Raw genomic sequence first — 12,922 nt, forward strand, 5'->3', positions numbered from 1 at the left:
AGTTGCAGGGAGTGAGACGGGACAGTTAGACCCAGCGGTAGTGGGTCAGCAGACCGCTAACGTTAGACCCAGCCCGCTGTTCAGCTCATTCTCTGTAATCGATGCAGCATAAAAGTACGGCGGAACCAGCAAGTCAGCCAGCCGATGTTAGTTGGCTAACGTTAGCTTGCTAACTCATGCTTAACATTAACCCCTCAACACAGAAATAGTGTGGTCGTCAGTAAAAGAAGAGAACTTTCTATACATAGGTGGAGTTTGATCATGTGCCTATTTAAGAGCTGGTACTCTCTCTGTGTCTGTATGTTGGTGGTTTCAAGCAGGATGTCCTCATTCTGTTGCTAGGAACCTGTGTAACTCCACCACTGAGACTTTCAGGGGATCACAAGAACCTACTTTTGTGATCAAACTGTGTGTTTAGAAGCAGAATTTCATTGATGTCTTTCTGTGTGTTAAACCGCACACAGCTCATGAGCAACAACAAAAAAAAATCACAGAAGTTAAGTAGCGATGTGGTTAGAAAAACCCAAACAAAGGTTATGGTTTGATCAGACAATACATTCAAAGTATTCTCACTGCTTTACCAGTTGGCTTTAATTACATCTCCACAAACAATAGCTTTGTCAAAGTTTATGGTGACACTTTATAATAATGGTACATGAATTATCATTAATTCATGTATGACCTAATGCATGAAAAAACATGTATTAATTCATGTAGTACTTCATGAACATTATGACATTTCTGGTCTTCAGAAGTTAGTAAAAAGTAAAATTCATAAATATCCTACTTGGCTGAGCATTGTTCTTAGACATAACTCTTTAAGTGCCTTATGTTGTTGTGAATTAAGTATACTGTATTTTGTGTAAATGTAGTGACTTCAGTATCATTTTGCCAACCCACTCCTTTAATTCTTAATACAATTAATTGTATGCCACCATTATCATATGTTATTTTATCAATGTTACAGATGGACCAGGTCAGCACTTTATTAGAACGACCACAAACATGATGAAGTAATGAAGAAGTAATGTTTTGTTAATCATGATTACAACACTACAATTCAGTTTCTTTAGCCTGTCACTTTAACTACAGATTAACCTATGAAGGAGACATGAACATCATTAATAAATCAGAAATCATGAGGAATGAAATCCCTTAATTGATGCATTCATTAATGTATTGTTCCTGCTCCAGTATGTCCAAAACTCTGCTGCCAGGTCTTGGTCTCCTCCATCCATACACCCCGACCCCGAAGCCTGCGGTCCTCAGACGCTGGCCTGCTCTCCATTCCCCACACCAGACTCTGTACCTTTGGAGACAGAGCCTTTAGTGTTGCAGCCCCATCCCTCTGGAACACCCTCCCTGCAGATATCTGAAATGCTACATCCCTGTACATTTTTTAAAAGCTCCTGAAACAGGGCGACCTCTAGCTCACCCAGTAAGAGCATTCGCCCCATCTTTGCTGCGTGTCATCCCCCATCTCTCTCCCCTTTTCATGTCTATCCACTTTCAAAAATGAAGGGAAAAGCCCCAAAAAATATACTTTATATAAAAAATACTTTGTATACCATTATTATAAAGTGTTACCAAGTTTATTTTATTGAGAAAAGTGTTATACAGCCAAACAACAAAATTACATGTATCTAACATGCATTATTTTTGTGATAACATACTTTAACTGTAACAGATATTCTAAGAACATTTTGAGCGGGGGCTTTCTAGGCGTAGTTATTGAACTGGTTTTGGGGGAAATGAGCCCAGCACAAGCGGGAGTTTTTGTGGACTACTCAACCACGGCGCTCCAGAAATGCGGCCCACTGTTTCCCCAAGTCCACCGCAGTTGGAAAATGAAAGAATGACACGTCATCTTTACCGGTGCATGTACACCCAGGGAAGCACAAACAAGCATGGTAGCGCAAATAAAGAAACAGGAAATAAATAGCTTATATAGATAGATAGATAGATAGATAGATAGATAGATAGATAGTCCCGCGTGTCACAAAAACATACATTTTATAACCCCACCCACAATCTTTTTCCTAAACCTAACTGTCCCATTCTTGTGCTGCATGTCAGTCAGTACAGTTAATTTTTTCCTTTACTTTGTTCTTTATATCTGAGAATTCATTTGTATTTAATATAAGCCTATTTTTCTGAATCCTGTTTTTCTATGAAAATATAAAATCACTGTTGGGCAAAAACCTTGTATGTCCAAACCTGTTGCTTTTCAGGAAATGAAAAAAAGATGATTTGAATATATATATTTATATATTTATATATCATAGTATTGATTAATATAAAATTATATTGAGCCATTTACCTTTGAGGAAGTCAGACAAAATTTGTAAAACCCACAGATGGACGTAAAGGTTGACCAATAGCATCGATTTATGAAAACAAATTAAAAAACTATCAATTGTTATATAACCTCTGGGCATATTTACTTAAAATCACTCTAAGCAAATGGACCCTGGTGATTTTGTTAATATTTAAGGTGATGATCATTATTTGCAATGAAAATCTCAACATCTGCATTTCTTCGGAAGTCAAAGCCAAAGAAAAAGAAAAGCACAATACCTTTGACATTTAGAGAGACCCCCCTCTCCAAACTCCGCCATGTTGGAGTGTGAGCGTCCTCAGAAGTAGCCCAATCTGAGAAGTAGACATCAGAGATGTGTAAATGTATCGATTTCTTCCTTTGCACAGAAAAATGAGGGTTCTTCTCCATCCAGTGGAACATGTTGGATGCTGAATCATACTTGTAAACAGAAGAGAGCAGCTCAGGTCCCCCTCCTAAGGTCTGTCGGTAGCAGGAGAATTGCAGCGCCACTTGGCTGTCGTAGAAGCAATGTAAAGTCCCATTGTCCCCAACACTGGCCCAGTGTCCCGTCAGGCTGCTGCCTCCTGGATCACTGCTGGCAGATGGACTAGGTCAAGAAGAAACAATCATTATTACACTGAAAATATCTCATATCAAGACAATTACATACTCCACAGTGGATCATATACAGGTGCATCGTCTCGGCTGTTTTTAGAACTGAACGTTTTGAGCAATAGAGCTGACACCAGGTTAAAAATGAGGTTAAATCTGATTGGTTGCTAAGAGGGTCAAACTGTGGGATGCTTTAAACATCCGTCTTTGCCTTCAGTCTGACAATCACACTGTGTGTTTTACAAATATGGCAGCAGATTAGAATCTGCTGAAGAACTAACTAACTTTTCCTGCCATGTGGTTTCAAAAAGCTTCATTATGAACTGGTTTAACTTATAGAACAGTGATACCACGAACACAGGACAGACCACAGTTATAAATAAAAAATAAAAAAAATTTTCTTTACAGTAAGAGGGCTTCATAATGTCTGTTAAGGCTTACTATAACAATCAATTTGCTTTCATTACAATTATCTTACGTGTTTATAATTTATTTCTTATGATTTTTATGTTTTGTTCATTACTGGATACTGAATCCCCTTCAGACATGTTTTATGATATATACTGTAAAAATGATTTTCTCTGGAAAAAAATGTGTCTACCTTTAATTTAAATGACTAAAGTTGCATCTAGAATCTATGAATGTGCCGATATTTTACATTTTAAAGGTGTAACTGCTGGACACAGGATGTCTCCTACTTCACTGAAAAGTCCATACAGTGTACATACATATAATGCATATGATACAGCATACTGGACCATGATTGGCTTCCAAACTAGTTGTGATGTCACAATATCCTGCTCGCACATACACGTTTAACAGTAAACTGAAACTGAGATTTAAGGAGAGTGCAGAGAAACTTTCCTCCCTCAGTAAATGAATGTGAAAACAACCTCTAGTATCAACAGTGAAGCTCAAACATCTAACGCAGGTAACAATAACCCCAAAAAAATGTTTTTGAGTATGTGTGTGTGTGTGTGTGTGTGTGTGTGTGTGGGGGGGGGGGGGGGGGCAGGACCACATTGGCCAGGGTTAATGGAATTATTTTTTGGTACAGCATGTTAGGAAAAGGGCACAACTTCAGTAACTCAATCTACAGTTTTAACCGACAGGAAGACATTTACTCAAGTGCCTAATGCAGGGGTATTGCTGTATTTCGGAAGTTCAGAGTTTATTGCAGTGCGAAATAAATGTTTTTTAGGTAATTGTGGTAGACAGAGATCTGCAGTGGCTCCTAGAAGGGACAAGTGGAACATATGTGGTTGGCAGGAGTCAACTGATTATACGAGATTAGGGAGAATGGCGGTGTGTGCATGCACAGTGGTTCTCTGATCTGATAAAAGAAGCGCTGGGGACTTAAAGTGGCACACTTTGTTCTACATACTGTATGTGGTCAACGCCCCGCACTGTCAATTTGGGGAAATACACCTCGGCTCTGTCAACGCTGATTACTTTTCACACCTAGCAGCTTCAGAAATGTCAAAAAGTCAGCCAATGACGCAGTGATGGTAGACTGACTCTTAATGTGGACTGGACAAAAGACATGGCCGTGGGCTGCAGGATGGGTCAGATACATTTGCTTTACTGTGCACTTTGGCGTGTAACTGCATTCTTCAATAGGAAGTATCACAACAAACGTGCATGTCTGACCATCTGAGCTGCTGTATCCGACCATCAGAAGAAGAGTAACTTATGCCGTCTGAAATCATTTGAGGCATGCTTTGACTGATATTGTCTCTGGTACAGATATCAGGTGGGGAAAGATTTGAGCTTCCTTGCATGAACTAATACTCCGCCCCTTAACAATAAAAGCCCCTTTACACTGATTTAGAGTGCCATTGCTGTTGCAGCGTTACACGCACAATGAGGAGCTTCACCTTAATATCAGCTTTACTTCTCTGCAGCCTCAGTAAGTATTGGTAATAAATTATTCTGAGCAGCAAATATAATTCTAATCTCTCTTTTATCCAGTAACCCACCATTATTTTGAACACTCAGATGACTTAGTATTGTACATGTTTAGAAGTTTCTTTATTGAGGAGTAACTCTCTTTCTGTCTCTGCTGTTTGTTTGAGGCTGGATCTCTGTCTCAGCTTCTGAGTCTCACACTGTGGAGGTCCAGTCTGGTGGAGACGTCACTCTGATGTGCTCCAACATTTCCACTGTTCCAACTCAGACAGAATGGTTCAGAGTGATCAACAGAACCAAGCCCAGCTGTGTCTCCTCTATGTACGGGTCTGATAGCAAACCTTCCTTCTGTGATGGATTTCAAAATAGATTTGAGATGAGCTCCAACATCTCTACTGTCTTTCTTAAAATCAAGAGAGTGGATTTATCTGACTCTGGACTGTATTTCTGTGGATTTTACATGGGCAAACATACAGTGATCGCCAGTGCAACACATTTAAAAGTTCAAGGTAAGATTGTACAGCCTCAAAGATCTGTTTCCATCATACTTACAGTTTATCTCACATTTATTGTCACAGTCGTATGAAAACAGCATAAATACAAACAAGAAACCAATACATGTCAAATTATTTCATTTTTGTCTTTTTAAAGGTAACAGTGAATCTGATTTTGGAGTGGATTTAAAGCCTGAAAGTAAGGTTCTCCTTTTTCACTGTGCAAGTTTCCACAGAGCCAGTCATTTCAATCTCAAACATCTCTTCTCAAAACAGATATGTATTCTGTCATTTGTCTTGTAGAGGAGTCTGATGGAATGACAAACTTCTTGATTGTGATCCTGGGTGTTCTGACTGTTTTCCTCACTATAGTCGTCATTGTTCTGGCTGTTATAATCAAGAAACTTCAGACAGGTACAGCTGATCTATAATTTGATGCAAATGATGGATAAATCCAAAGCAAAGTATACGGTCAATAATAATAATAAACTAATAAAACTTGATGATTTTTCCATTTAGCTGTGATTGAAGAACAGCAGCCAGAAAGAAACAAGGTGAACCCAGCATTAACTTATATAAACTGTGTGTGTGCGTGTGTGGTTTTGAAAATGTATACAAATACATGACAAATCTGTTAATGATCTGTGTTCTGAGCTGCTGCAAACAGCTAATTCAGGCATGCAGGAAGTCATCATATTCAAAGTAAAATGATCCTCAATAATTCCTAATTTTAAACTCTAATTTCAGCTGTGATCTTTAAACTGACAGTTTAGGTTCTTTAAGCAAAATTACTGGTTTTGCCAGCATTTGCTAGACCATCTGAACCCAGCCCCCCCTCACCCAGAAAAAGATAGTATAGGTTGATTATGCAAGCAGCTCATAATGACCCACAATTAGGTTTCTTGTTAGGCGGTCCCCTCATGGCTGAAGTAACTATCGCCAGACCAAACAAGGAAGTAAGTTGACAAAGTATAGGAGCGAAAAATTCTGTGTGAAGACGAAGCAGCCTGGGGGGTGGATGGGTCGAACAAACACACTCCCGTGTGAAACCAAAAGTTAACTGTCATTTTGAAATTAACCGAGTTTTAGTCCTTTCCGCAATTAAGTATGTGTTGTTATGACCCATTCTCATTTTAGTAGTTTTAAGGGACTTATTTTTAACCAATCCCTGATATTCTACTAACCCTAACTAAGTATTTGCGCTGCCTATTAACTACTCAATTTTCACAATGTTTACTATGTGTTTAAAACTGCACCTGTTACGGTAAAGACCTCATATTATGCTATTTTTGTTGTACTGCATGTAACCCTACGGTGGTAGTTCTGCTTATAAGCAGGCTAAGAATCTATTGTAGGAGTTATCTAAATCTAGATTCGATGAGGAGGTTGGTTTTGTACTAATCATATGGCAAGAAAACTCACAGATTCCACCCCAAATGAAGCACAGCACAACAGATTAAAGTTTGAATGAGGTTCTAAAATTATTTTCCTTATTTTCTTATTCAAAATTCAATATTTAGTTCAGTTCACACAACATCACTACCATTAATTTTCACAAATCGGCCACAATTATTGTTGAGATCTCATGAAACAAAAAACAAAAGGAAAATCTTTCCAAAGAAACCACCCAATGTGACCGTTGCAGCGCTGTTAGATGAGGCAGTGGACCAAGGAACCAGGCACCAGGGTGAACAGAGAAGAATCCAGCCTCAATGGAAAGAACATCAGGGATCCGGGACCAGAGAAGCCTAAAAAAAAACCAGTCTACACAAAAATGTGCAGAAAATTAACTAATGTTCAACTAAATGTCCTTTTTTTCATCATTTAAAAGTCCATGTGTTCAATAATACAACTTAAAATAAAAATCAATAAAATGGAATTGAACCAACAAAAGTACAGTATAGCATAGTAACTAAAAATTGGCATACTTGACTCAAAACAAAATTATTTCCTTTCAAAATGCATTGTTTTCATTGTACTAAACAGTAGAATATACAACAAATATACCTGTGGGGTAACATCCACTGCTATTGTCGATAGCCAAACTGGTTTTTAATCCACTGAAATCCACTGTAACGTTGAAATGTAAACCTTTTAGTCATTTTAGCTTCAAGCTAATCAACAGAAAATAATAGTTTCACTCACCGGGATAACTTTGTTTACAACAGATGTCGTGTAATGTTCAATGTAGTTCAACCTCGAGGATATATTTCAGCTTCTAGATCAATTTTAATTGTAATAGTTACTTCCGCTCGAGCTCCCGTTTTTCAGGCTTTTTTTTAAGGCAAAAACGAATGCCAGGAACAGCAGAAGAAGAACAAATGCCAGGAAACAGCAGAAAAAGAACGTTTCATTGTGCACTGCCACCTAGTGGCGAACTAGATATTGCACTTTATTCTAGGTTTAAGCGTTTGCATTAAAGATAATTTGCTTTACGCTTGTTGCTTTATTGGGGCAAAATGTACAGGGTTACATGCACATTGCTGCAGCTCCTCTTTTCACCCTGTGTGTTGAGCTCTCTGTTTTAGCTACAGAGTGAGACATCACACTTCTGTTCCATCTTTGTTGGAAGTAGCTAGGTAAGGACTACTAGCCAGTCAGAAGCAGAGTAGGGCGGGGCCTGACAAGCAAGCTAGCTTGGTTTGAGGGCGTGCCACGCTAGGAGCTAGGCGAGCATTATAACGTGTGTTACAAAATGACGCAAAATGATGCGTGTTTGTCCCAGAAGTAAAGGCTGGACTACAATAGAGCTGTTTGGAGCAGTTTGTGAACAGTGTTTTCTGTTGGAGATGGTAAGTCCCTTTGGGGTGGACTTTGGGCTTTTTCACTTTGTAAACCTATAACATGCATAAAAAGATATATAACACAATGAAGGAAAGGGAAAAAAGCCAAAAAGCATAATATGAGCATTTTAAATACAACAGTCACATTATTACATCGCCACTGTGCGGCGGGAAATAGAACGGTCCTACTGTATGTCGTTTTGGGAGTCTTTGGCAATCGACCTTTTCTGTTTGAGGATGTGTAGTCCGAAACAATTGAAAATGCCCCATCAGTTCAATCTGAAGATATTTTGTCAAGAAGGAGAACGTATGGCCTTTTTGCCAAGCCAGTTGCATAGAGTTACAATTAACAAACTGTTACAAAATCAAGTCAAAACTATTTTGAAATTAAAATATAACCACTGTAAGGTGTAGCAATTTTAGATCTGTGACCTATGTCCTATGAGTTTCAACAATCATGAGTTTTTTTAGTTTCAATTTAAAGACTCCCTATTATTGTATGTATATATATATATATATATATATATATATATATATATTAAAAAATATTATATTAAAAATATTATATTTTCTTGTGTATGTAATAGATGTATAAAATACAAAAAAAAACACATTTCACTCTAAAAAGAGCTTTCTCTTCCACAGACAGTACTTTTTCTCAACTGCCTAAAACGCCTCGCCCACATTCCCATTTGAAATTCCTCAATAAGTGATGTCACAGATTGAGAATGCCACCCCAGATTTTCAAATGTGCTGCCCATAGGTGCTGCCTGAGCAAGCACAGCACACCCGCTGGTGTGCTGCTTGTTTGAGTTTGGTTGACCAATCACAACAGAGAGGGCCAGCTGGCCAATCAGAGCAAACTGGGCTGAAGATCTTAGACAGGGTGTTTCAGAGAGAGGAGCTGCAGCAATGGGCAGTATGAGAAACATAATATGTTTTTTGAACATCAAAGCATGAAAACATATTCTAGTAGACCCCAAGAGTACAAATATGATGCTGAAAAGGAGTATAATAATCTGGGCTCTTTAAATTGCCCAACCCAGCTGTGATTCTATTCAAAAGCATGTTTCTTCTTAGCTAAACTGTGGTCAACACTCATTTTAAACGATTCCTTTGTTGAACTACCAAAAACTTGGAAAACTCAGCTATAGAGTGTTTGTGGTTCAGTGTGTGACTCTGAATACTCTGATTTACAGGATCTGGGCTCAGATGAACTGAACTACGCAGCTCTAAATTTCCAGGCGAAACCCAAAAGAAGCCGCAGGCCTGCATCAGAGAGAGAGCTGGAGCCACATGTTGTGTATGCTGCCACCAGGTAGACTCTGGAAACATCTGGAACTGCAGCTCAGACTGGAACTGATGCTTCATTATGTTAATCTGCTGATGTGTTTTTATGTGTGGGAGGAGTCTACTGCCAAAAAAAAAAGATTTGGAAAAAATAAATCTTATTTTACTGTCTCATGTGTTTCTCTCTGGGTCAACGTGTCCGTCTTTCTTATTTTGTCTGAGAGGAAAAAGAGCATGCTTAATGTGTGATGGAGGAAGAGGCAGAAAGGACACTGATGGCTGCCAGACTGTTTGACAGGAAGAGACAGCAGGGTGGGGTCTGAGCACAACTGAGGTGAAGACCGTGAGGTGTCTGAGGTCAAAGCTCTGTGCAAAGTAAAAAAGAAGAAGTGAAACTAGCTTACTTGTTTAGGTAAAAATTAAACTGCTTTACAGTACTGCTGTTCTCACAGAACACGATGAATGTTCCCTTAAAACATATCAATCACTCCACTCATCATCACCTTACACAAACTCACTTAACTACTTTACCTTCATACGCTACGTCAACATTTGTATTCAAAACTGAACAGAAAGGCCTGATGCAGCTGCTTCATTTTCTATTTTGCACATCACTCATCTATCAGGTTCCTGATGTTGAGAGCTGTTAACTGAAATACTTTCACTAAAGTGCAGGGAAGTAGGCTGGAATTAGTAAGTGGTATTCTCATCATCAACAGCACAAACAGCAGCATAAAGGAGAATGGTAATATCAAACAATACTAAGAGTCCAAAGCCATGTTAGTCTCTCTGTGAGGCTGTATTTAGACTCTGAGATGCTTTAATTTACTGTAAGAACATTAGCATGCTAACATGGTCACAGTATCAATGATACATCACACTTCACAGCAATCCATCCAACAGTTGCTGAGATATCTCACTTCAAACCACATATGTCAACCTCACAGTGGTGCTAGAGGAAGAGTCAGGGGATCTCTAAAGTCATTATGCTTCATCCTCTGGGGACCATGAATATCTGTACAAAATGTCACGACACTCCATATTTCATGATATATTGTAGTCTAGACCCAAGAGGTGGACCATTGACTGACTGACTGGCATTGCCATCGCTCTAGTGGATAAAAAAATTCCATCCAAATGTAGCACCAATTTTCCAGAAAAATGGTAAAAAGAAAATGTAAATTCGGTGCCTGGGTGACCTAGTGGTAGAGCGCACGCCCATATATAGAGGCTCAGTTCTCAACGAAAAGAAAGTGGGTTCGATTCCGACCTTTCCGACCTGCATGTCATTGCCCCTCTCTCTCCCCTTTCATGTGGAAGCTGTCACAAAAAGGCCTAAAAGTCCAAAAAAAAAAAAGAGAGTTAGTGCTGCAAATTCTCCAGTCGGTGCCATTAAATCATTGCAGATGATGCCCTTTTAAAGAGTGCCGATCAAATCTCAACTAGTGGGAAACAATGTATTAAACGTATTACGTATTATGTTTATTTCAGGTATTAATTGGGGGAATATGACAGTCTCATTGGTCAACACATATCAGATGTTTTCATCTGCAGCCATAGCGAAGCATAACAACTTGTTTGCGATATTTCAATATATTTTAAGTTTCCACAATTGCTTTTCATGTACTGTAAATAAAAAAACAAAGGAAATGGATTCAATAGAAGTGGAGAATGGTACTGAAATCTAAAAAAAAGGCAAGTTGATACATGACAACCTTTAGAATGAACCCAAACACTGTATCCAGAGATTGCAGCATCAAAATATGATTCCACTGGTCCCTCGCTTTTATTCTTGTCATATTTTATATGTCATACCAGACTGTTATGGGTTTTCAGTGATGGTTGTATAAACCTCCAGAAGTCGCTGAGGAGTTCTTCTTTATGTATCTACAATTCTTAGTGACGTTTGTCCCAAATTGGATCCAACCCAGATATAAAATGTTATCATTAGATGTTGAGTCTCCAAGAACAAAACGTTCCTGAGCTTAAATATGTGTAAAGGTATTGCATTGGCAGGTCGCTGTGAGCGGCAAGATAAAAATCTAAAAACACCCCGCCTCTCTAAACTCCTTTATAAGAGCTCAGCGGTACGATCTATCTTTGCAGTGAAACGATTAAACTCAGAATGAGGAACTTCACCTTGATAACAGCTTTACTTCTCTGCAGCCTCAGTAAGTACTGATACTTGGTTATTCTCAGCACCAAATCATGTGGCAAATAACCCACAAATGAGAACTACTGAATTATTGTTGTTGTTGCCTTAATACAGTAACTGCTGCATTATACACTCAGAGATAACTCTCTTTCTGTCTCTGCTGTTTGTTTCAGGCTGGATCTCTGTGTACGGGTCTACTAGCAAAGCCTCGTTCTGTGATGGATTTCAAAATAGATTTGAGATGAGCTCCAACATCTCTGCTGTCTTTTTTAACATCACAAGAGTGAATTCCTCTCACTCTGGACTGTATATCTGTGGATTTAACCAAATCAACCATACAGTCCTTGGCAATGCAACATATCTACAACTCCAAGGTAAGATTGTAGTTAATCCTCATAGATCTGTGTTTCTCATCATTTTTATAGTTTCTCACATTTATTTTCACAGTAGTATAAAAAAAACAGCATGAAGACAAATAAGAAACAAATATGTGTCAAATTATGTAATTTATATATGTTTTAAAAGTGACAGTGTATCTGATTTTGGAGTGGATTTAAAGACTGAAAGTAAGGTTCTCCTTTTCACTGTGCAAGTTTCCACACAGCCAGTAATTTAAATCTTAACCATGTCTTCTAAAAATAGATATTTATTCTGTCATTTGTCTTGTAGATGGAATGACAAACATCATAAGTGTGTTCCTGGGTTTTCTGACTGTTCTGACCGTTTTCCTCACTATAGTCGTCATTGTTCTGGCTGTTAAAATCAGGAGACTCCAGACAGGTACAGTTGATCTAATTCGATGCACATGATGGATAAATCCAAAGCAAAGTATAATTAACTAATGAAACTTTTGTCTTTTTTTCCCTTTAGCTGTGAATGAAGAACTGCAGCCAGAAAGAAACAAGGTGAACCCAGCATTAACTTATATAAACTGTGTTATGGTTTTAAAGATGCTCAACCAGAAGATATCTTGTCATGAGAAAGAACATGTAGCCATCCTGCCAGTTAGAAAATGGTAATTTCAAAATATATACAACCACAGATGCAGCAATTAGAGTTATGTTAATGAGCATCTGTCATATAATGTGTCCTATGTCCCAATGGTGTTTAAACAACCTAGGTTTTTTTGTAGTTTTAATTTAAATTGTGCTACGCAGATGGGATTCTATTCAAGATGTTTGTTCTTAGCTAAACTAAAACTGCTAAAAAACGATTCTTTGTGGAACGACCAACAAATCCACCAATTTTACAGATTTTTTGGCTAACTCAGCTACAGAGTGTGTGTGATTCAGTGTGTGACTCTGAATACTCTGATTTACAGGATCTGGGCTCAGATGACCTGAACTACGCAGCTCTAAAT

General features: G+C 38.4%; 2 protein-coding genes across 6 annotated transcripts in view; both read left to right on the top strand.

Moving 5' to 3' along the window:
- The window catches only part of LOC116064080, a 272,833-nt gene that overhangs the window by 11,783 nt on the left and 248,128 nt on the right, over positions 1 to 12,922 (top strand). The window lies entirely within an intron of this gene.
- The window catches only part of LOC116064085, a 12,649-nt gene continuing 4,447 nt past the window's right edge, over positions 4,721 to 12,922 (top strand). Inside the window, exons 1-6 of one of the 5 annotated variants that reach the window (XM_036005448.1) lie at positions 4,721 to 4,841; positions 5,008 to 5,349; positions 5,492 to 5,533; positions 5,638 to 5,748; positions 12,433 to 12,467; positions 12,884 to 12,922. The exon at positions 12,884 to 12,922 is cut by the window's right edge and continues 337 nt beyond it. In XM_036005448.1, the coding sequence (XP_035861341.1) occupies positions 4,796 to 4,841; positions 5,008 to 5,349; positions 5,492 to 5,533; positions 5,638 to 5,748; positions 12,433 to 12,467; positions 12,884 to 12,922 (615 nt within the window). In that variant the 5' untranslated portion in view covers positions 4,721 to 4,795. Of the gene's footprint in view, positions 4,842 to 5,007; positions 5,350 to 5,491; positions 5,534 to 5,637; positions 5,749 to 5,853; positions 5,889 to 9,316; positions 9,441 to 12,432; positions 12,468 to 12,883 lie in introns of those variants that run through there. The other 4 variants (XM_036005449.1, XM_031319142.2, XM_036005450.1 and 1 more) reach the window with 4 other exon arrangements.

Source organism: Sander lucioperca, chromosome 9, assembly GCF_008315115.2.
Source record: "Sander lucioperca isolate FBNREF2018 chromosome 9, SLUC_FBN_1.2, whole genome shotgun sequence".
In the NCBI taxonomy this organism is placed as follows: domain Eukaryota; kingdom Metazoa; phylum Chordata; class Actinopteri; order Perciformes; family Percidae; genus Sander; species Sander lucioperca.